Raw genomic sequence first — 20,384 nt, 5'->3', positions numbered from 1 at the left:
GCTGAATAAACATTTTCCCAAAGAAGACATACAGATGCCAACAGGCACACGAAAAGGAGGCAGGGAGAGGGCGGGACCCAAAACACCACGGCACCCCGTGGTGGCATGGGGGGCTGAGGACAGTGGGTACAGAGCGGGACGCGGCCTCGGGAGCCGAGGGGCAGTGGACATCAGGCCCTGACGGCTGGTGGGTGCTCAGTGAGTCTGTCCAGAGTCTGTCCCCAGCCGCGCTCAGTGGCCCGGGTCAGACGGGGTCAGTTAGACTTTATCCAAGTGAGACCCATGGAGAGGGGAGGTCCAGGGTGCTCACAGTGACCACAGCGGAGGCCGCGGCGTGTGAGCTGGTGGACACAAGGGGCAAGGGACTTCGGAAGGCTGTAGGATGCGGTCCTGGTGGGCGGAGTCCGGGGGAGTGAACTGGAAGAGGGGGCAGAGAGCAAGGCGGGGGGCACTTGGGGGCTGTAGGGGCCTCCCCGCCTTCACCCTCCCCTTGCCCCAGCCCTCCTCCCTGCCAATCTATCAGCTATGTTGGAACCATCTTCCACACATACGCAGACCGTGAATCCCCTCCCTCCCGGCGCCCCCGGACTAGCCAGCAACCCCTCCCCCTGGTCTCAGCTCCTTCGTCTGGCAGCAGGGCCCAGACCCCCTCCCACACCCTCACAGCCCCCTCGGCCTCCCGTGGCCTGAGCGGGCGGCTCCTGCAGACCTCGGCACAGCTGCGCCGGGTCCGGGACGCCCCGGGCGCCGCGCTCCTCGGCGCTCGCAGGCCGCCCTCTGCGTCTCACTGCCCCGCGTCCGCCTGGGCTCCCGCTGCCTGACGCCGCTCTCTGTTCTGCTCCGCCCTTGGCACCGTTTAACGCGTGTGTGGTTTACTGATCTACCCTGCTTGCTGTCTGTCTCGCCAACACGGGTGCAACCTCCTTCCAGGCAGGAGATTTTGTTCCTGTCACTCAGCACCGAGGGCTCGGGGCTGTGGGACAGGCACTTCTGTTTACTGCGGTAAAGTACACATGGAGTAAAATGTTTCATTGTAACCATTTTGATGTGTACGATTCAGTGGCCTCACATTCACAACACTGTGTAACAGCCACCACTGTTTCCAAAACCATTTCCTCCCGCCTAGAACAGCCTGTATCCGCTAAGCAACCACCCGCGCCCGTTCCCGCCCCCCACCAGGTCCCGGTAACTTCTCTACTTTCTGTCTCTATGAATTTGCCTATTCCATTTATTTCATGTAAGTGGAATCATACAGTATGTGTCCTTTTGTGGCTGGCTTATTTCACTGAGCATACTTTCAAGGTTTATCCTTGTTGTAGCCTGTGTCAGAATTTCATTCCGTTTTGTGGCTGAATAATATTCCATTGTATGAACACATCACATTTCGTTTATCTGTTCATCTATTGATGGACACCTGGTTTGTTTCCACCTTTTGGCGACTGCGAATAATGCTGTTATGAACATTAGTGTAAAAGTATCCGTTTGAGTCCCTGTTTTCGATTCTTTTTGGTCTTTGGAGAAACAAACTATTTCCCACAGTGGCTGCACTATTTTACATTCCCACTAGCAAAGCACATGGATTCCAATTTCCCCACATCCTCACCAAACACTTGGGGTATCTTCTCATTTTCTTTTTTTTAAACTAAAAGTCATCCTAGTGGACGTGAAGTGGTATCTCATTGTGGATTTCAATTGCATTTTTCCAATGACTAATGATTTGGGGCATCTTTTCATGTGCTTATTGGTCTTTTGTACGTCTTCTTTGGAGAAATGTCTGTTCAAATCCTTGCCCATTTTTTAATTGGTTTTTTTGTTTTTTTATTTAAAGAGCCATAGGAGCTCTTTATATATTCTAGGTATTGATCTCTTATCAGATACATGATTTGCAAATATTTTCTCCCATTCTGTGGGTCGTCTTTTCACTCTCTTGATAGTGTCCTTTGATGCGCAAAAGTTTTTAATTTTGATGAAGTCAAAAATGTTTTTCTTTTGTTGCTCATGCTTTTGGTATCATTATCTAAGAATTCATTGCCAAATCCAAGATCATGAAGATTTACCCCTATGCTTTTTCCTAAGAGTTTTATAGTTTTAGCTCTTAAATTTAGGTCTTTGGTCCATTTTGAGTTATTCTTGTATGTGGTGTGAGCTAGGGGCTTTAAACTATTTTTACTTGTATTACCTCCCTTTAAGCTCACAATCCTAAGAAGTTCAGATGAAGCAGATGAAGAAAATTGGTCCCAGGGAAGTGTCTAGGGCCACACAGTGGCCAGTGAGTTGCAGAGCTAGGAGTTAGGTTGTGCATTGGACCCCGCAGACCCCCAGACTTGGCCCCTCAGGACACCAGGTCATGGGTGAGAGGAGGAGAGTGGAGGGAGGCTGTCTTGGGCAGGTGGTCGGAGGCCTCTGGGGGTGACATTTGAGCAGAGGAGGGCGGAAGTGATGTGCTGCGTCCACTGTGTGTGCACGCAAGAGCTGCACTGTGGGTCTTGTCCCAGGAGAGGAGGAGCTCGCGGGCGGGTGCACCAGACGAGGGGTGAGCCAGTGGGCAGCAGGCAGAGTGTAATCCATGGGCTTGGGTGGGGCTTTGGGGCCTGCTGGGACACAAGATCAGGGACAAAGGCCCTTCACTAATCTGGGACTGGAGCCAGGTCCTGGGAGGGGCTCCCCAAGTGCCCCAGGTGCTTCCCGGAGTCTAGTCCCTCCCGATGGCCTCAGCAGCCAGGAGAGCCCGCAGCCCCGCAGGACAACAGGGGCTCTCAGCCGCACCCCTCCCCCAAAAGAAGAGCTTAGTGCAGCCGCGTGTCCAGAGCCGCCTGGCTCAGTGCACTCGCCAGCTGTCCTGTCCTCTTGGCCCTAAGCCTCCTGCGAAGGTGATGGTGCCCCTCAGCCATCTGATGAATCTGTGGGTCCAGGCCACCTTTTGAAGGGGAGCCCCACCCATGACTCTCCACTAAGCCCCACCTATAGAGGCACGAGGAGCAAGACCTCCCCCAAGAAGAGACCAGCAGGACCTGGGGGTCCGTCAAGAGAAGGGGCTGCCCTTCCCTCCTCACAGATGGTGCGATGGCCAAAGATTCGGACACCATGGTTGGTGGGAGGCAGCCCACTGGCTGCCAGCAAGACAATGCTGCTCCGTGTTGAGGGTATTTCAGGGCTCTTACAAGCCCGACTTCTAGAGGGAGCTGGGCATGGGGTGGACACCCAGCAACCCCTGTTCTCCAAAGGTGGCAAGGGTCGATGCCCCATAAGCCTGATAAGACGTTACGGGCCCGGTTCTCCCGGGTGGGACCGCTAGTCCCAAGGTCCTGCTAGCAGCCCTTCCTGGTTAAACAGAGGCCTGGTTTCCAAACTGTCTGGGGAGAACACTGGAGCTAATCATTAGTCAGATTATTGGTACAAGACTTTCTTTGTCTTTTTTTTTTAATGTAGTAAAACATACATAAAATCTACCGTCTTAGCCATGTCTAAGTGCACAGCTCAGGGGCGTGAAGCACATTCGCGTTGTTCTGCGACCATCACCACCATCCACCTCCAGAACTTGTTCATCCTCCCAAACCAAAACGCTGCCGCCATGAAACGCTCACCCCCTCCCCTCCCCCAGCCCCTGATGCCCACCGTCTACTTCCTGTCTCTATGGATGTGACTCCTGCAGGGACCTCCTGGGAGTGGAATCAGACAGGATTAGTCCTTTTGTGACTGGCTTATTCAACTGAGCCTGAAGTCCTCAAGGTTCATCCACGTTGTAGCATGAATTCCCTTCCTTTTGAAGGGTGAATAATATTCGTTCGTCTTATTTTAAAGACCCGTGTAAGCCTTTCTCTCTCTGGCTGCTTTGCCAACCCTCTGGGTAGCCTAGGTTCCCAAGGTGGAGCATTTGGCCAGCAGGCTCCTGGGGCAGGAGCCCCCTGTCTGGCTCTACAGGGAGAAAGAGGAGGGCATTCCCGGGGGAACGCTGGACACCAGGGCGCAGGGGGCCCTGCTCTTTATGGGAGACAGAGCGGCAAAGGGCCTTGCTGGGGATACAGGCATCAGAAGGGAGTCTGGGAGCAGCAGTTGCCTCAGAGACGGGTCTCGGGGCATCAGTTTCGACTGCCTGGGGCCACGTGGGACAGAGACCCACAGGGGAGGACTTCTCACCCAGCAAGGGCTCGGGAGGCAGGCTCCGAGCAGGGCGTCCCCGAGTCGGGCTCCTTCCCTCCTCCCGCTCCGCTGGCCTCAGGGAGCGGTTTCCATCCTCGCAGGCACATCACTCCCGCACCTCCAGGCGCTGTGCCCGCATCCGCGCAGGACACGGGGTGGGGGCCCGAGAGCCAAAGGCCGTGCCAGCCTGTCCGCACTGCCCACCAGCAGCACTTGGCTCCCGTCACTCACCCAGCAGCTTCCTCTTCCCTCTGGCTGGCCAGGACCGTGTCCCGTGGTCGCCTCCTGGGCAACCAAACTTTATAGGACGGCACGTAAGTAACCCACGAGGGTAAGGGAGAAGGGCGGCATGGGTCGTGGGTCGACAGCTGGCCGGGCCTCCCACCCCTGGTTCATCTGCAACCCCTGGAGGCTCTGGGGACAATCGAGTTGGGAGGAGAGCCGAGAGGGGTTATAAATGTGTGGTGAGGCGGGGGCTTTGGTGCTGCCCCTCAAGGGAAAAGTCATCAAAGGAGAGAGGGGCCGGGCAGGAGGAGTGACGTGGGTGTCAGAGAGCTGGGGGGCCGCGGGGAGGAGGAAGGACAGAGGGAGTGGTGGCAGCGAGGGAGCTGCCCGGGGGCTGCGGACAGTGGGGTTGTGGGGGACACAGAGGAAGAGGGGAGAGGGAATTTTCAGCTGCTGCCCTGAGCATGGCACTTTGGGCAGAGGGGGAAACTCCTAGAGTGATGTGGGCAAACCCTCGTACCGGCCCTCGGAGGAGCTGAAGCCCAGAGTGACGCTGTGTCGGGAGATCCCAGCACCAACCTGATGGTTTCTGCATGTGGCTGTGGACCTGAGCCGGGAGGCTGTCCAGCTTCCGGTGGGCTCTGCTGGGGATTCGTGGGGACTTGGGACCTAAGTGTAACAGTCTGCTGCACCTTGAACTGGAATCATCCCACCCCTGATCCAGGCAACAGCAGCACCAGCGCCACCAGCTGCTGGATTTTGATGCCAATGCGCCAGACTTGAGTCACGCTGGTCCCTGGAATACTCTCAAGGTCAAGGGCACTGGGGGGATCGGAGCCACACGTCTCGGGAGAACAGCCTTTGGTGATGAACTTTAGGCTGGACACGTGACCCAGACTCCCTACAGCTGAGGGTGGCCCCATGAGTAATTTCTGGCCCAGAGGGCGGGTGGGAGTGACATGTGCACATCCTGGCCATACCCTTGAGGGAGGGGCATGCCTTCAGCCCTGGCTGGTGGTGACCAGGTCCCCCAGGCTAATACAGGAGGGGGGGCAGTCCCCCACACTGGGAGCTGGGTCCCTGACCCCCCACAGCTTCCCTGTGGGCCCTGCCGCTGCTCAGGCCCGGGCTGTTTCTGTCTTGTGTACGCCGCAGTCAGGGTCCATCACAGCCGCTGAGCTGGCCACGCCACTCGCCCAGGGCTGTGGGAACCAGGTGCGTGGACAGAAGCCAGCTCGCCCGGCACAGGTGCGTTCGCCAGGTTAAGGCCGCCTGCAAGACTCCCTCTCCGAGTCAAAAACTGGAATTAATGTTTCTGAAACGTCTTTAGTGAGATATGATTCACATGCCATAAGATTCACCCATTTAAAGTGTGTAATTCAGTGCTTCTGGGTACAGCCACAGAGTTGTTCGGCCATCACCACAGTCAAATCTAGAACATTCCATTGTTCCAAAAAGAAGGCCCCTACCCATTAGCAGTCACCCCCATTCCTCTCCCTCCCAGCCCCAGCAACCTCTAATCGACTTCCTACCTCTGTGGATTTGCCTGTTCTGGACGTTTCACATGAATGGAATTGTGCAATATCTGTCCTCGTGGGTCTGGCTTTCTTCACTGGGCATAAGGTTTTCAGGGTTCTTCCATGTTGTGACATGGGTCAGAGCTGCATTCCTTTTTTGGCTGAATAATATTCTGTCGCGTGGTTAAACCACACGGTGTTTTTCCATTCATCCATTGACATCTGGGTTGTTTGCCCTTTGGGGCTATTAGGAATGAGGCTGCTACACATATTAGTGTAGGAGTTCTTGTGTGGATGTTGTGTCTTCGTTTCCCTGGGGCAGGTAGATAGCTCAGAGTTGATTACTGGGTCGTACGTGGCGCCACGTGTAACATTTTGAGGCGCTGCCGCAGTGGTTCCCAAGGTGGCTGCACCACGTTCCTTCCCACGAGCGGGGGAGGAGAGCTCGTTTCTCCACATCCCCGCCAACACTTGCTACTGTCCATCGCTTTTATTACAGCCATCCTCCCAGGTGTGAAGTGGTACCACATTATGAGTTTGTGTTTGTTTGTTTGTTTGTTTTAGCTGAGCCGCGAAGTTTGTGGGATCTTAGTTCCCCATCCAGGGACCGAACCCCGGCCCTGGGAGTGAAAGCTCGGAGTCCTAACCACTGGACCTCCAGGGAATTTCTTATGTTGTTGTTTTTTTTTAATAGACTTTATTTTTTGGAGCAGTTTTAAGTTTACAGAAAGATTTCCCAGAAAGTACAGAGAGTTGTTATACCCTCCAATTTCCCCTATTACTAACACTGCATTAGTGTGGTGCATGTGTTACAACTGACGAACCAATATTGATACATTATTCTTAAGTAAAATCCATACGTTGGGATTCACTCTTGGTGTTGTACATTCTGTGGTTTTGGACAAATGCATAATGTCATGCGTCCACCATTATAGCATCACACAGAGCGGTTTCACTGCCATAAACAAGCCCTGAGCTCCACCTGTTCACCCCTCCCTCCCCCAATCCCTGGCAACCACTGATCTTTTCACTCTCTGCCTTTTCCACACTGTCAGCGAGTTGGCCTCATACAGTAGATAGCCTTTTCAGACTGACTGCTTTCCCCGAGCTTATGCATTCACGGTTCGTGCATGTCTTTTCCTGGCTCGATAGCTCGTTTCCTCTCATCACTGATTAAACACTCCATTATATGGATGCAGCAGAATGGGTTTATCCACTCACCTCTTGAAAACATCTGTCTCCAAGTTTTAGCAGGTATGAACAGAGCTGCTATAAATATCTGTGTCCAGGTTTTTGTGTGCATGCAAGTTTTCTGCTTATTTGGGTAAACATCTAGGAGTGCTATTGCCGGATTGTCTGGTAAGCCTGTGTTTAGCTCTGTTAGAAACCGCCAAGCTGTCTCGCACAGTGGCTGTTGCATTTTGCGTTCCCTCCAGCAGTGAGGAGAGCTCCTGTTACTCCACATCCTCGCCAGCATTTGGTGTTGGCGGTGTTCTGGATCTTCGCCATTCCAACAGGTATGTACTGGTATCCCGCTGTTTTAATTTGCATTTCCCTGGTGACATATGATGCTGCGCATCTTTCCATACGATACTTGCCACCTAAATAGCTTCTTTGGGGAGGTGAGGTGTCCAGATCATTTGACCATTTTTTAAGCAGGTCGTTTGTTTTCTTATTGTTGAGTCTGGAAAGCACTGTATATTTTGGAAAACAGTCCTTTATCAGATATGTCTTTTGCAAAATTTTCTCCCAGGTGATTTCCCTGGTGGTCCAGTGGATAAGACTCCGTGCTCCCAATGCAGGGGGCCGGGGTTCAATCCCTGGTTAGAGAACTAGATCCTGCATGCTGCAACTAAAGATCCCACACGCGGCAACAAAGATCCCAGGTACTGCAACTAAGAACCAGTGCAGCCAAATAAATAAATAAATATCTATATATTTTTTAAAATTTCTCCCAGTCTTTGGCTTGTCTTTTCATTCTATAACAGTGTCTTTTGCAGAGCAGAAGTTTTTAATTTTAATTGCATCAGATGTATCAATTTGTTTCATGAATCATACCTTTGGTGTTGTATCTAAAACATCATTGCCAAAAAAGCCAAGGTCACTAGATTTTCTTCTAAAAGTTGTATTATTTTGCATTTCACATTTAGGTATATGATCCATTTCAAGGTAATTTTTGTGAAAGGTGTAAAGTCTCCGTCCAGATTAGTTCTTCCCCGGCGATGTCCAGTTGTTTCAGTACCATTTGTTGAAAAAGACTCTCCTTTCTCCACTGTATTGCCTTTGCTCCTTCGTCAAGGCTGACTTGGCTGCATCTGCGTGGGTCTACGTCTGGGCTCTCTATTCTGTTCCACCGATGTATTCATCTAGTCTGCTGCCAGCACTGCACAGTCCTGGTCACTGTAGCTTCACAGAAAGTCCCGAAAGCGGGTGGTGTCAGTCTCCCGACGACGTTCTCATTCACCATCATGTTGGCTATCCTGGGCCTATTGCCTCTGCATGAAAACTTCAGCATCAGCTTGTAAACATCCACAAAATAACTTGCCTGGATATTGATTGGGACTGCACTGAATCTATAGTCCAATCTGGGGAGAACTGATACTTTAATAATATTGAGTCTTCCCATCCATGGAACATGAAATATCTCTCCATTGATCTAGATCCTTGATTTCTTTCATCAGAGCTTTGTAGTTTTCCCCATATAGATGTTGCACATACTTTGCTAGATCTATGCCTATGTGGTTCACTTTCTTTGGAGCTAATGTAAATTACATATGTTTTAAAATTTCAATTGTTCATTGCTGGCATATAGAAAAGCAAGTGAATTTGTATATTAACTTTGTATCCTGTAACCTTGCTATAACTACTTATTACTTCCAGGAGTCTTTGGAATTTTCTAGATAGACAATCTTGTGTGAAAAAAAAGAGTTTATTTTTCCCTTCCCAATCTGTATATACTTTACTTTTTTGGTCTTCTTGCATAGGCTAAGATTTCCTTTGTTGACTGTAAGTGGTGAAAAGGAATATCCTTGTCTTGTTCCTGATCTTAGAGGAAAAGCATCTAGTTTCTCACCGGTAAATGTGATGTTAGCAGTAGGTTTTTTTGTAGATATCGTTTCTTAAGCTGAAAAAGTTCCCCTCTATTCTTGTCTCCTGAGAGTTTTTATCACGAATGGGTGTTGGGTTTGTCAAGTGCGCTTTTGTGTGTGTGTGTGTTTATTGATATGATGATGTGATCTTTCTTCCTTAGCCCGTTGATAGATGGATTACACTGATTGATTTTTTTTTAATATTAAACCAGCCTTGCTTACCTGGGATAAATCTCACTTGGTTGTGGTGTATAATTCATTTTACACATGTTGGATTCAATTTGCTAATATTTTGTTGAAGAGTTTTGCATCTATCCATGAGAGATATTGATTTATTATTTTCCTTTCTTATAATGCCTTTGTCTAGTTTCGGTATTAAGGAAATGTGGCTTCATAGTATGAGTTAGGAAGTGTTCCCTCTGCCTTAATTTTCTGGAAGAGATTGTAGAGAACTGTTTTCATTTCTTAAAATGTTTAGTAGAATTGACCAGTGAACCCATCTGGGCCTGGTATTTTCTGTTTTGGAAGGTTATTAATTGGTGATTCAATATATTTAATAGATATTGGCATATTCATGTTATCTACTTCTCCTTGTGTGAGTTTTGGTAGATTGGGTGTTGCAAAGAATTGATCCATTTTATCTAGGTTATCAAATTTGTGCACATTGAGTTGTGCATAATATTCCTTTATTGTCCTTATAATGTCCATGAGATGGCCCCTTTTTCATCTCTGATATCAGTAACTTGTACCTTACCTCTTTTTTTCTTGGTTAGCCTGGCTAGAGGCTTATTAATATTATTGATCATTTCAAATAACTAGTTTTTCATTCTTTGATTTTCTCTCAACTTCCTGCTTTCAGTTTCATTGATTTCTGCTCTAATTTTCATTATTTCCTTTTTCTGCTTACTTGGATCTAATTTGCTTTTCTTTTTCTAGTTTCTTAAGGTAAAAGTTTATATTGTTGATCTTAGATCATTCTTCTTTTCTAATATGTGCATTCAATGCTATACATTTCCCTCTAAGCACTGCTTTAGATGAATCCCACAAATGTTGATAAGTTGTATTTTCAATTTCATTTTGTTAAAAATATTTTAAAATTTCTCTTGAGATTTCTTCTTTGTCCATTGTGTTATTTGCAAGTATGCTGTTTAACCTCAAAATAGTTTGGAATTTTCTAGCTATCTTTCTGTTATTGATTTCTGGTTTAATTCCACTGTGGCTTGAGAACAGACATTGTATGATTTCTGCTCTTTTAAATTTGTTAAGATGTGTTTTAAGGCCCAGAATGTGGTCTTTCTTGGTGAATGTTCCATATGAGCCTGAGAGGAATTCTGTGTATTCTGCTGTTGTTGGATGAAGTAGTCAATAGATATAATTATATCCAGTTGATTGATGGTGTTATCGAGTTCAACTATGTCCTTACCTATTTACTGCCTGCTAGATCTGTCAATTACTGGTAGAAGGCTGTTGAAGTTTCAAAATATAATGGTGGATTCATCTATTTCTCCTAGCAATTCTATCAGTTTCTTCCTCATGCATTTGACTCTCTATTGTTAGGCACATACACTTTAAGGATGGTTACATCTTCTTGGAGAATTAATTCTTTCATCATTATGTATGAAATTACTAAACCTACTCCAGTTTTTTTCCAGTTTAATTGAGATATAATTTACATACAACCCTGTATAAGTTTAAGGTGTACAGCATAATAATTTGACTTACATATTTTGCGAAATGATTACCCCAGTAAGTTTAGCTAACATACATCATCTCATATAAAAACCAAAAAAAAGGAAAGAAAGAAGAGAAAAAGAAAAATTACTTTTTTTTCTCCCGTGATGAGAACTCTTACGATTTACTCTAACAACTTCCATGTATAACATACAGCAGCGTTGGCCATGTATCATTTCATGTATGCTGCACGGCAGTGTTGGCCATAGTCATCAGGCAGTACACTGCATCCCTAATACTCATTTACCTTATAACTGGAAGTTTATGTCTTCTGTTCATCTTCATCCATCCAGTTTTCTTTGATTTGTGTTAACATGGTATATCTTTCTTAATTCCTTTACTTTTAACACATCTGTGTCTTTATATTTAATGTGGGTTCCTTGTGGACAACATATAGTTGGGTCATTTTTTTATCCACTCTGATATAGTCTCTTTCTTTCACTGGTGTATGTAGATCATTTACATTTAAACTGATTATTGATACAGTTGGATCAATATTTACCATATTTATTACTGTTTTCTATTTGATGCTTTTGTCTTTGTTTCCTTTTGTCTTCCACTCTTTTTCTACCTTCTCTGAGTTTGAGTATTTTATATGATTCTGATTTCTCTCCTCTCTTAACGTATCAATTATACTTCTTTAAATGCTTTAGTGGTTTCCCTAGAGTTTGCAATCTACCTTTACAATTAATCTAAATCCATTTTCAAATGATAGTATATCCCTTCGCAGGTAGTGCAAGTACCTTATAACAGAGTACCCCCAGTTCTTCCTTCCCATCCCTTGTAACATTGTCACCATATGTTTCCCTTTTCCACAATCTACCATCGTCTAATGTATTGCTATCATTATTTCGAGCAAACTGATAGATTAGCTAAGTATAAGAAAAATAAAAGATTTTATTTTACCTTCATTTATTTCTTCACTAATGTTCTTTATTTCTTTATGTAGATCTGAATTTTGACCTGTGTCATTTTCCTTCTCTTTGAAGAACTTCTCTTAACTTTTCTTGCAGGACTGCTCTACTGGTGAGAAATTCCTTCAATTTTTGTTTGTATGAGAAAGTCTTTATTTCTCCTTCACATTTGTAGTATAATCTCACTGGGTAAAGAATTCTAAATTGGTGGATTTTTTCTTTCATCAGTTTAAATATTTCATTCCATGCTCTTGCTTGCATGGTTTCTGAAGGGAAGTCTCATGTAATCCTTATCCTTGTTGCTGTTGGTAAGGTGGGGGTATTTTTCTCTCTGGCTTCTTTCCAAATTTCTCTTTGAGTGACCTGTGGGGCCGGAAAGGCAGTGATGATGCCGCAGCCCCCGTTCTTGCAGACACACTCTCACAGAAATGCACACTCAGAGACATCCTGTGTTCATTTCCTGTGGCTGCTTAGCCATTACTACAAACTCGGTGGCTGAAAACAACACACGTTTATTCTCTTACAGTCGCGGAGGGCAGAAGTCCAAAGCCAGCTTCACTGGGCTGAGGTCCAGGTGGTGGCTCGGCCGCTCTCCCTCTGGAGGCCCCAGGGGAGACTGTCTTCCTTCTCCAGCTGAATCTCCAGCTTCTAGGGCTGTGTTCCTTGCCTCATGGCCCCTTCCTCTATCCTCAAAGCCAGCAGCCTGGCCTCTTGCCTCAGTGTCACATTGCCCTCTGCCTGTGTGCCAAAGCGCCCTCTGTTTCCATCCTATGACACTTGTGATGACATTCAATAATAACTATGCAGGATAATCTCCCCATCTCAAGATCCTGAATTTAACCGCACCTGCAAAGCCCCTTTTGACATCTGAGGGAACATTCACAGGTTCCAGGAACTAGGAGCTGATATCTTTGGGGACTATTATATAGCCTACCATAGACACATTTACACAAACACAGTATTAGGGTGGTCACACCAACAGACACAGACATACACACACACCCACGTTTCGCACAGGCAGACACTGTCAGTAGAAACCCACATTCACGGGGTCCCACGTGGTCACCCATCAGTCACACCCACTCCTCATGTCCAAAGCTCTTCCCATCAACCTGCTTAAGCCAGGTTTGGGAGGCCACAGATCTCTTCCCTGTCCCATTTTCTCCTGGCTCCCAGGTGACAGCCTTCCTTTCCCCAATGACACTGTGCATGTCCCTCCTTTGCCCCCTCTACCTAGGAAGCCCTCGCTCACCTCTGCCTTCAGAATTTAACCAATCTTGAGGCCTTAAAGTTTAAGGTCTTGTTCTGAGCCAGCCACCTCCTCCATACAGCCCACCTTGCTCTGCAGTTAGCTCTCACAACCATGCCTCGCTGCCACACCCCATGGGTTCTCAGAGAATGTGAACTGAATAAAGGAACAGTAGAAAACCAAAGGTCACTGAGCAGAGCTCTTAAACACTGGTCGTGCGAAGGTGCCACAGTGCCTGAGTTTGGGAGCTTGGTAGCTGTCAGACAGACATCTCAGTGTTGGCCGAGCTAGAGCACCTGGGTCTGGGGCATGGACGGGGCTGGACAATCCCCCTAGGATATGACTCAGTTAGGCTAGGGAGGGGTCACCTCTCTGATCCCCACCTCTGCCCCTGAGGGCTAGACCTCAGGGCCAGACTCTGTAGACGGGCCAGAGGCTCCTGCTCCAGGTGAGTGCTGGCTTTCAGAGTGGTCACTGGGAATCAGCTGGTCTCAGCCCTCTGGGTCCTCCACCTCACCCTGCTGACTTCCTGGGGCTTCACACCCCGTGTCCTTCACACACCCTTCCCCCGCTGTCCCCCAGGCTCGGTATTCTAGGGACTCCAGCCCCGCAGAGGGCATCTGTGGGGTCTGTCCCCCCACCAGGGGTTCAGTCTCAGCCTCTGGTGCAAGGTCCTCAGGCTGGGCCTCACCAAAGGGTGCAGTGAGCACGGATGTCCTGGGGAATTCCGGAACACAGCCTGGACCAGGCGGTGAGGCCAGCTCCCTGCTGAGGCCAACTGCTCCGGGCTCCTGGGGAAGAGAACGGAGGGAAAGGAGGGAAGAGGAGGAAAGGGGAGAGCACAGGCCCTGGGAGACATCTTATCTTGGACGTTTGACCTGCATGCGTGGAAAGAATAAGCAAAAAGGGAGGTGCGGAGCAGGAAGTCACCCCCTAACTCTGGGGTCAGCGGCGGCCAGTGCCCGCCCAAAGCTTCGGAACGCCTTGGAGCGAAGTCCTCGGTAGGGGTTCTGGCAGGAGAGGACGACCCTCCCGGTAGAGCGCTATCGAGCGTTGGCCTGGAGCCACCTGGATAGATGGGGGCCGTGTCTAAGTCCCTACCGCTCGTGGGCGCCCGGGGCTGGGGTCCGGAGCGGCGGGGAGGGGCCGGGGTCACCGGGGCACGGCACGCGTGCTAACCCCGTGCGCCCGCCCTCAGCGTGGAGCCCCGCGCTGCCGCCGCCCGGGAGCTGCTCCTGGCTGCGCTCGAAGACCTAAGCCAGGAGCGGTGGAAGCGCTTCCGCCACAAGCTGCGGGACGCCGCCGCAGACCGTGGGGGCGGCTGGAGGGCGCGGGCGCCGTGGACCTCGCGGAGCACCTGATCCATTTCCACGGGCCGGAGCGCGCGCTGGACGCGGCGCGAAAGACCCTGGAGAGGGCGGGCGCGCTGCGGCGGCGCGGCCCCAGGAGCAGCGGCAGCGGAGCGAGCGCGGGGTGGGGCTCGCCAGGGTGCCCGCCCTCCGTTCCCTCCCGCCTGGGCAGAGTCCCGGCCACAGGCCTCCATCCTTCCGCTTCCCCAGAAAAGCCCCGGAGCTCTTCCGGCCTGGGCGCGCTTCATCCACAAATTCGCGGGCCCCGGGGCTCCGATCCTGCGGGCGGCCCCGACCCCGGATTGCGCCCCTCCCCGCCCCGCACAGTCGGCGGGGCCTCACCGCAGTTCTCCCTTCCAGGGCTCGGCCCCAGCTCCTCGGCGCTGCTCTCCGTGTCCGGTAGGTCTCTCTCGGTGGGAGGCGCGGGCCCGAGCTGTCCGGGCCTTGAGCCCTGGGTTTGGAGTACGAGTGTCCTCGAAGCCACTCGGAGGTTCCTGACAGCTGGTCCCAGGGAGGAGCGCGTATGGGAGGGGGACTGCGGCGCAACAGGGGAAACTGAGGTCTGAGCCCGGCGGGGAGGGCAACAGGCCCCTGAGAGTCGGCTGACACAGCCCGCCTCCTCCTCGACCCCCTGTTCCCCTCTCCTGTGTCCGGCCCTTCCCTGCCCCCAGAGCACAAGCAGAAATAGCGAGAGCACGTGCTGCGGCAGCACGCCAGGGTGAGGGAGAGGGACGCCCGCTCCGCGAAGGTCAGCGAGCGCTTCACCAAACTGCTCCTCGCGCCCGAAAGCGCTGCCCCGGAGCACGAGGCCCTGGGGCCCGCGGAGGAGCCGGAGGCGGACGCGCTCGGCGCTCCGACACCCGCACCTGCAACCGCCTGCTCGGCCGCGACGGGGAGGGCCAGAGACCGCCGACCGCGGTGCTGCAGGGCCCGGCGGGCGTCGGCAAGACCACGGCGGCCAGGAAAATCCTGTACGACTGGGCGGCGGGCAAGCTGTGCCACGGCCAGGTGGACTTCGCCTTCTTCGTGTGTTGCCGCGAGGTGCTGGAGCGACCGGGCACGTGCAGCCCGGCCGACCTGATCCTAGACCAGTACCCCGACCGCAACGCGCCGGGGCGGCAGATGCTAGCGCAGTCCGAGCGGCCGCTGTTCATTCTGGACGGCGTGGACGAACTGCCGGCGCCAGGGCCCGCCGAGGCCGCGAGCGGCGCGCGGGTGCTGGGCGGCCTGCTGAGCAAGGCGCTGCTGCCCTCGGCCCGCGTGCTGGTGGCCGCGCGCGCCGCCGCCCCCGGGAGGCTGCAGAGCCGCCTGTGCTCCCCGCAGCGCGCCGAGGTGCGCGGCCCCTCCGACAAGGACGAGAAGTACTTCTACAAGTCCTTCCAGGACGAGTGGAGGGCGGAGCGTGCCTACCGCTTCGCGAAGGAGAATGAGACGCTGTTCTCGCTGTGCTCCGCTGTGTGCTGGGTCGTGTGCCCGTTCTGCGCTAGCTGCTCCAGGTCCTGACCTGTCGCGCACCTCCAAGACCACCACGTCCGTGTACCTGCTTTTCATCGGCAGCGTCCTGAGCTCGGCGCCCGCGGCCGACCCACCCCGCCTGCAGGAAGAGCTGCGCAAGCTGTGCCGCCTGGCCTGCGAAGGCGTCCTCGGGGGCAGGGGGCAGGGCGCAGTTCTCTGAGAAGGACCTGGAACGACTGGAGCTTTGCGGCTCCAGAGTCCAGACGCAGTTTCTCCGCAAGAAGGAGATGTGCCCGTGCTGGAAACCGAGGTCACCCACCGGTTCATCGACCAGACCTTCCAGGAATTCTTAGCCGCGCTGTCCTACCTGCTGGAGGACGAAGGGGCTCCCCAGACACCTGCTCGCGGCGCGGGGGCACTTCTGCGGGGGGCCCCGGAGCTGCGTGGCCGCCTCGCGCTCACTACGCGCTTCCTTTTCGGGCCACTGAACGCAGAGAGGATGCGCGACATGGAGCACCACTTCGGCTGCGCGGTTTCAGAGCGCGGGAAGCAGGATGTCCCGAGGTGGGTGCAGGATCCGGGCCAGGGCTGCCCTAGGGCGGCGCCAGAGGGGACGGAGGGGACCCAAGCGCTCCGGGGCGCTGGGGAGTCAGAGGAGGAGGAGGGCGAGGAGCTGAAAGACCTGCTGGAGCTGCTGCACTGCCTGTACGAGACGCAGGAGGACGCCCTTGTGCACCAGGCCCTGCGCGGCCTCCCCGAGCTGGCCCTGGAGTGAGTGCACTTCAGCAGAACGGACCTGGCCGTCCTGAGCTACTGCGCGCGGTGCTGCCCGGCGGGGCAGGCGTTGCAGCTGGTTAGCTGCAGACTGGCCACCGCACAGGAGAAGACGAAGCAGAGCCTGATGAAGCGGCTGCAGGGCCGCCTGGGAGGCAGCTCGCGAGTCCCCAGCGCAGGGCGGCCCTCTCCGGCAGGCGCTCTGTGTGCGGCATGTGTGCAGCTTATGCACTGAAGTGTCCATCTGGGCCTGGGGAGCGTGTCCACACCTGACGCCTGCTCCCCGGAGGAGAGGCACGACTTCAGGCTGGTTTTTCCCACCTCCTTGCAAGGCAGCTCCCAGGGCGTCCTCACCATGCCACGCACCTCAGCACCCACGTCCGAGGCAACCCACCCAGCGCTCCCCCCACCCACCACGATGCTTCCTCCTAATAAGTTCTGGCGTACACCACGCCCTCTGTGCCCTGAGCCTTTGCTTGCTACTGTGCCCTCCACCCAGAATACTGTTCACTGCCTATCCTCAAAGCCTCTCCAAACCATCCCAGCTGGCCTGAGACCATTTTGGCCTCAGAAATGCCCCACTGACCACCGTATGCCGTGACATCTGCCCGTGCCCGTCTCCTCCACCAGACCCTCTGCTCCTCCAGGGTCAAAGCTCGTGCCGTTGTTTCTGTGGAGTTAATTCCAACCCAGCACCTGACTCAGGTGCTCAGCATCTGTTGGGAGAACGAATGTCAGGACGTTGACAGGGGCTGGGGCTGGGGCTGCCCACCGCAGGTGCAAGGACAGGCCCACCTGGTGTGTGCAGGTGACGTGCCTCCATGGGACTCACATAGACAGCTTCAGTGGGGAGGTGCTTGTGGTCACAGTTGAGTGGTTTCGCTCTGGGCTTGGGATGAAGAGGGAGAAGGGTCCTGGCGCAGCTTGAGGGTGAGGGCAGAGGCAGCTCCGATACCTCGGGACCATAGGAAGGAGTCCTTTGCGGGAGTGAGGGATTGGGAGGGGCTGGGGCCTTCACCTTCCTTTCTCTCTTAGTAGCTCTCGAACCACCATGAGAAAACCCCGGACTCCCCACTGCATCCACTCTGCAAGTGGACCGACAGACAGTGTGGTCTGAACACCCTGACGCGAGTGAACATGCCCCGAGCCCTTCCCCTGGAAGGGACGCAGAGCAGGACACCCTGGGCAGGGACAGAGGTGTGGCCCTGTCTGGGGATGGCTGAGGGGACAGGCTGAGAAACTGTGGCCTCTGGTGTCCCTTGCTGGGGTCGACAGGCTCTGCCTACACAGGACAGAGGAGGGAAGAGGGGATGGGGGCAGGGCTCCAGTAGCAGCTTAGGTGCTAGTTAGGACAGAGGGCTTGGCGCCAGTCTGAGTGGGAAGCAGAGTACAGCTGAGCATTCTGGGGGGGGGGATAAAGAAGGCCAGACTGTATTTTCCTTCCCAGGGAAGGCTGCTAAGTGCTATTGTAAACTGCTGGGTGGTCCCTCTGGATTCTTACAAGCAGATATGGAAGGTGTTCAGGGCGCGGGCTCTGAGGCCAGTCTGCCTGCCTCTGTGCCCTTGACAGGCCGGTCTGTCTGAGCTTCAGTTTCGTCCCCTGGGAAATGGAGCCTGTAGCTTCCAGCTCAGAAGGTTGATGTGAGAATTAATGAGGCAGTTCTTAGTACATAATCTTTCCAATTACTGTTCACTACCACCAAGTAAGCAGAAAGTAAGAAAGAGTGTAGGAACTAGTACCAATGGGGCATGGTGAAATAGGTACAGTCACGTGTCAGTGGTGACATGGTAACTTAACTTGGCATAAACATCAGGAGCCAAAACAGTGATCAGCTCACTTGGCCCATCAATTCTACTGCCCAACTAAATGCATAAAGGTGTTCATCGCAGCGTTATTCATAATGCCCGACTGTTAGGGACTGGCTAACTAAATAAGCTCAGCCCACCTGCACTTGGTGGGTAATTATATGGAGTTAGACATATTGAGAATAAGGTCTCTTATTGGCTCATCCAAATGCTCGTGGAGAATGTCCTGAGGGAAGAGGGGAGTGCAGCCCAGCAGGGACACACATGGTGACAAAGGGCAGGAAAAGCTCTGTGGGGCCCAGGGAGGCAGGTGTGGAGCCAGCAGGTCTGCAGACTGAACCTCAGCCCCCAGGGAGTGGGCAGCTTGCACAGCTGGGGACCCATGTACTTCCTGACCACAGGCTGTCCCGCTGCAAACTGCCCGACTTGGTCTGCGGAGACCTCTCTGAGGCCCTGACGGAGCTGGGCCTCTTCCACAGCTGGCTCAGCGAGGCTGGCCTGCATGCGGTGAGTGAGGGCCTGGCCTGGCCCCAGGGTGCTGCAGACACTCAGGTGCGGGCCGGCCTGGCCCCAGGGTGCTGCAGACACTCAGGTGCGGGCCGGCCTGGCCCCAGGGTGCTGCAGACACTCAGGTGCGGGCCGGCCTGGCCCCAGGGTGCTGCAGACACTCAGGTGCGGGCCGGCCTGGAAGGGACCAAGGCGGGGACGGGGGCTCCCATAGCAGCTCCTACGGTCAACACTGCCTGCCAGGGTGCAGCAGCTGGGCCTCCAGGAGGCTCCCAGTACGTGTTTGGCCAACGCTGACTACCCTGGACCTCAGTGGCTGCCAGCTGTCGGGGCCTATGGCGACCTACTTGTGTGCCGTCCTGCAGCTCCCAGGGTGCCGCCTGCAAAGCCTCAGGTGGGGGCAGCGCCGGGAAGGGTGCAGGAACACAGCCTCTCCACCCTGGCTCGGGGTGGGCACCAGGGGCTTCCCCCAGACCTCACAGAGGAGTCCCGCCCAGGGCCCTCCCAAGGGACCCCGCTGACACTCAGCCCCTGGAGACCCACCCCCTAAATCCCTGGCCCCAGCCCTGGGCTTCAACCACTCCGCCAGACCAAATGTCCATCTAGTGTCTGGTGCGCGTGGCCACAGTCTGGACCGACACGCTTTCACTCCCCTGAAGGCTCTGGGCCCCTAGTCCCTACCCTCTCCCCCAGCCTCTGACAGCCCCCCTTAGTGGCCACCTCCCGTCACTGTGTGCCTTTGACATAACCCAGGCCAGCAGCTCCCCATCACTGCCTCCCTGAGCCCTGGCCTCCTGCCCCACCAACGCCACTCCCGTCCTCTGCGCACGGCTACAGTCTAACCTCCGTGGAGCTGAGCAAGCAGTCGCTGCAGGAGCTGCGGGCCGTGGGGACAGCAAAGGCGGGACTGGCCACCACCCACCCAGCGTTGGACAGTGACCCGCAGCCTCACAAAGGGCTCGGCAGTGCCCCCGAGGCCCTGGGGGAGGGCTCCAGTCAGCCCTGCGGAGTAGCCCTCCCCACTCCGAGGGCGAGAGGGTGGCGCTCTCTGCTGTGGGCAACTCTTTTGAGCCTAAGGGGCCCTGGACAGGCAGGTGGGAGACCCAGACAGACACGGCCCCTTGCCTGCTCCTGGACAGCCCCCGAGACCTCCCCACACCCTGGGGACAGGTATGTCTCCGTCCTCCCCACCAGGAGGAGGGGCTCCCCTCCCCTAACCCCACTGCTGCCCCACCCACGTTCCTCTCCTGGGAGCCTCCAGCCCCCCCGCTGCAGGCACCCCTCAGCAGCAAGGGTGATGATGGGCGCCCCCAGGAATTGAGGGCCTTCACCTGGTGCAGGATGACGCATTTGCTGATCCTGAGGACCTACAGTGTGCTGGCCTTCACCTGGTGCAGGGTGACCCATCTGCTGATCCTGAGGACCTACAGTGTGCTGGCCTTCGCCTGGTGCAGGATGACCCATCTGCTGATCCTGTGCCCACGCACAGTATGGGCACCCATAGCCCACTACTCGGCTCCAGCCGTAGGGGATCAAGCAGGGGCTGCCCCTTGGCTGAAGGTAGGTAGGTCACCGTCCGTCCTCAGGAATTTGGGTCTCAGCAGTAGGAGTGACGCCATCCCTGAGGC

The 20,384-nt window shown here is 53.7% G+C and overlaps 1 protein-coding gene across 1 annotated transcript; it reads left to right on the top strand.

The window, feature by feature from the left end:
- The first annotated feature begins 3,063 nt into the window (after window positions 1–3,063).
- On the top strand, window positions 3,064–20,303 carry NLRP6 (NLR family pyrin domain containing 6). The gene is given in 18 exon segments (XM_059929984.1): window positions 3,064–3,087; window positions 5,521–5,626; window positions 7,267–7,399; window positions 14,064–14,170; window positions 14,173–14,283; window positions 14,286–14,327; window positions 14,575–14,613; window positions 14,886–15,050; window positions 15,053–15,686; window positions 15,688–15,865; window positions 15,867–15,957; window positions 15,960–16,605; window positions 17,482–17,504; window positions 17,507–17,570; window positions 18,651–18,803; window positions 19,000–19,041; window positions 19,043–19,150; window positions 19,594–20,303. Coding segments are annotated over 18 exon segments (3,150 nt in total). The 3' UTR covers window positions 20,078–20,303.
- Window positions 20,304–20,384: the final 81 nt, after the last annotated feature.

This window comes from Balaenoptera ricei, chromosome 8 (genome assembly GCF_028023285.1).
Source record: "Balaenoptera ricei isolate mBalRic1 chromosome 8, mBalRic1.hap2, whole genome shotgun sequence".
NCBI classification, from domain to species: Eukaryota; Metazoa; Chordata; class Mammalia; order Artiodactyla; family Balaenopteridae; genus Balaenoptera; species Balaenoptera ricei.
Note: the sequence above shows the minus strand (reverse complement) of the source record. Positions and strands in the feature narration are given on the sequence as shown.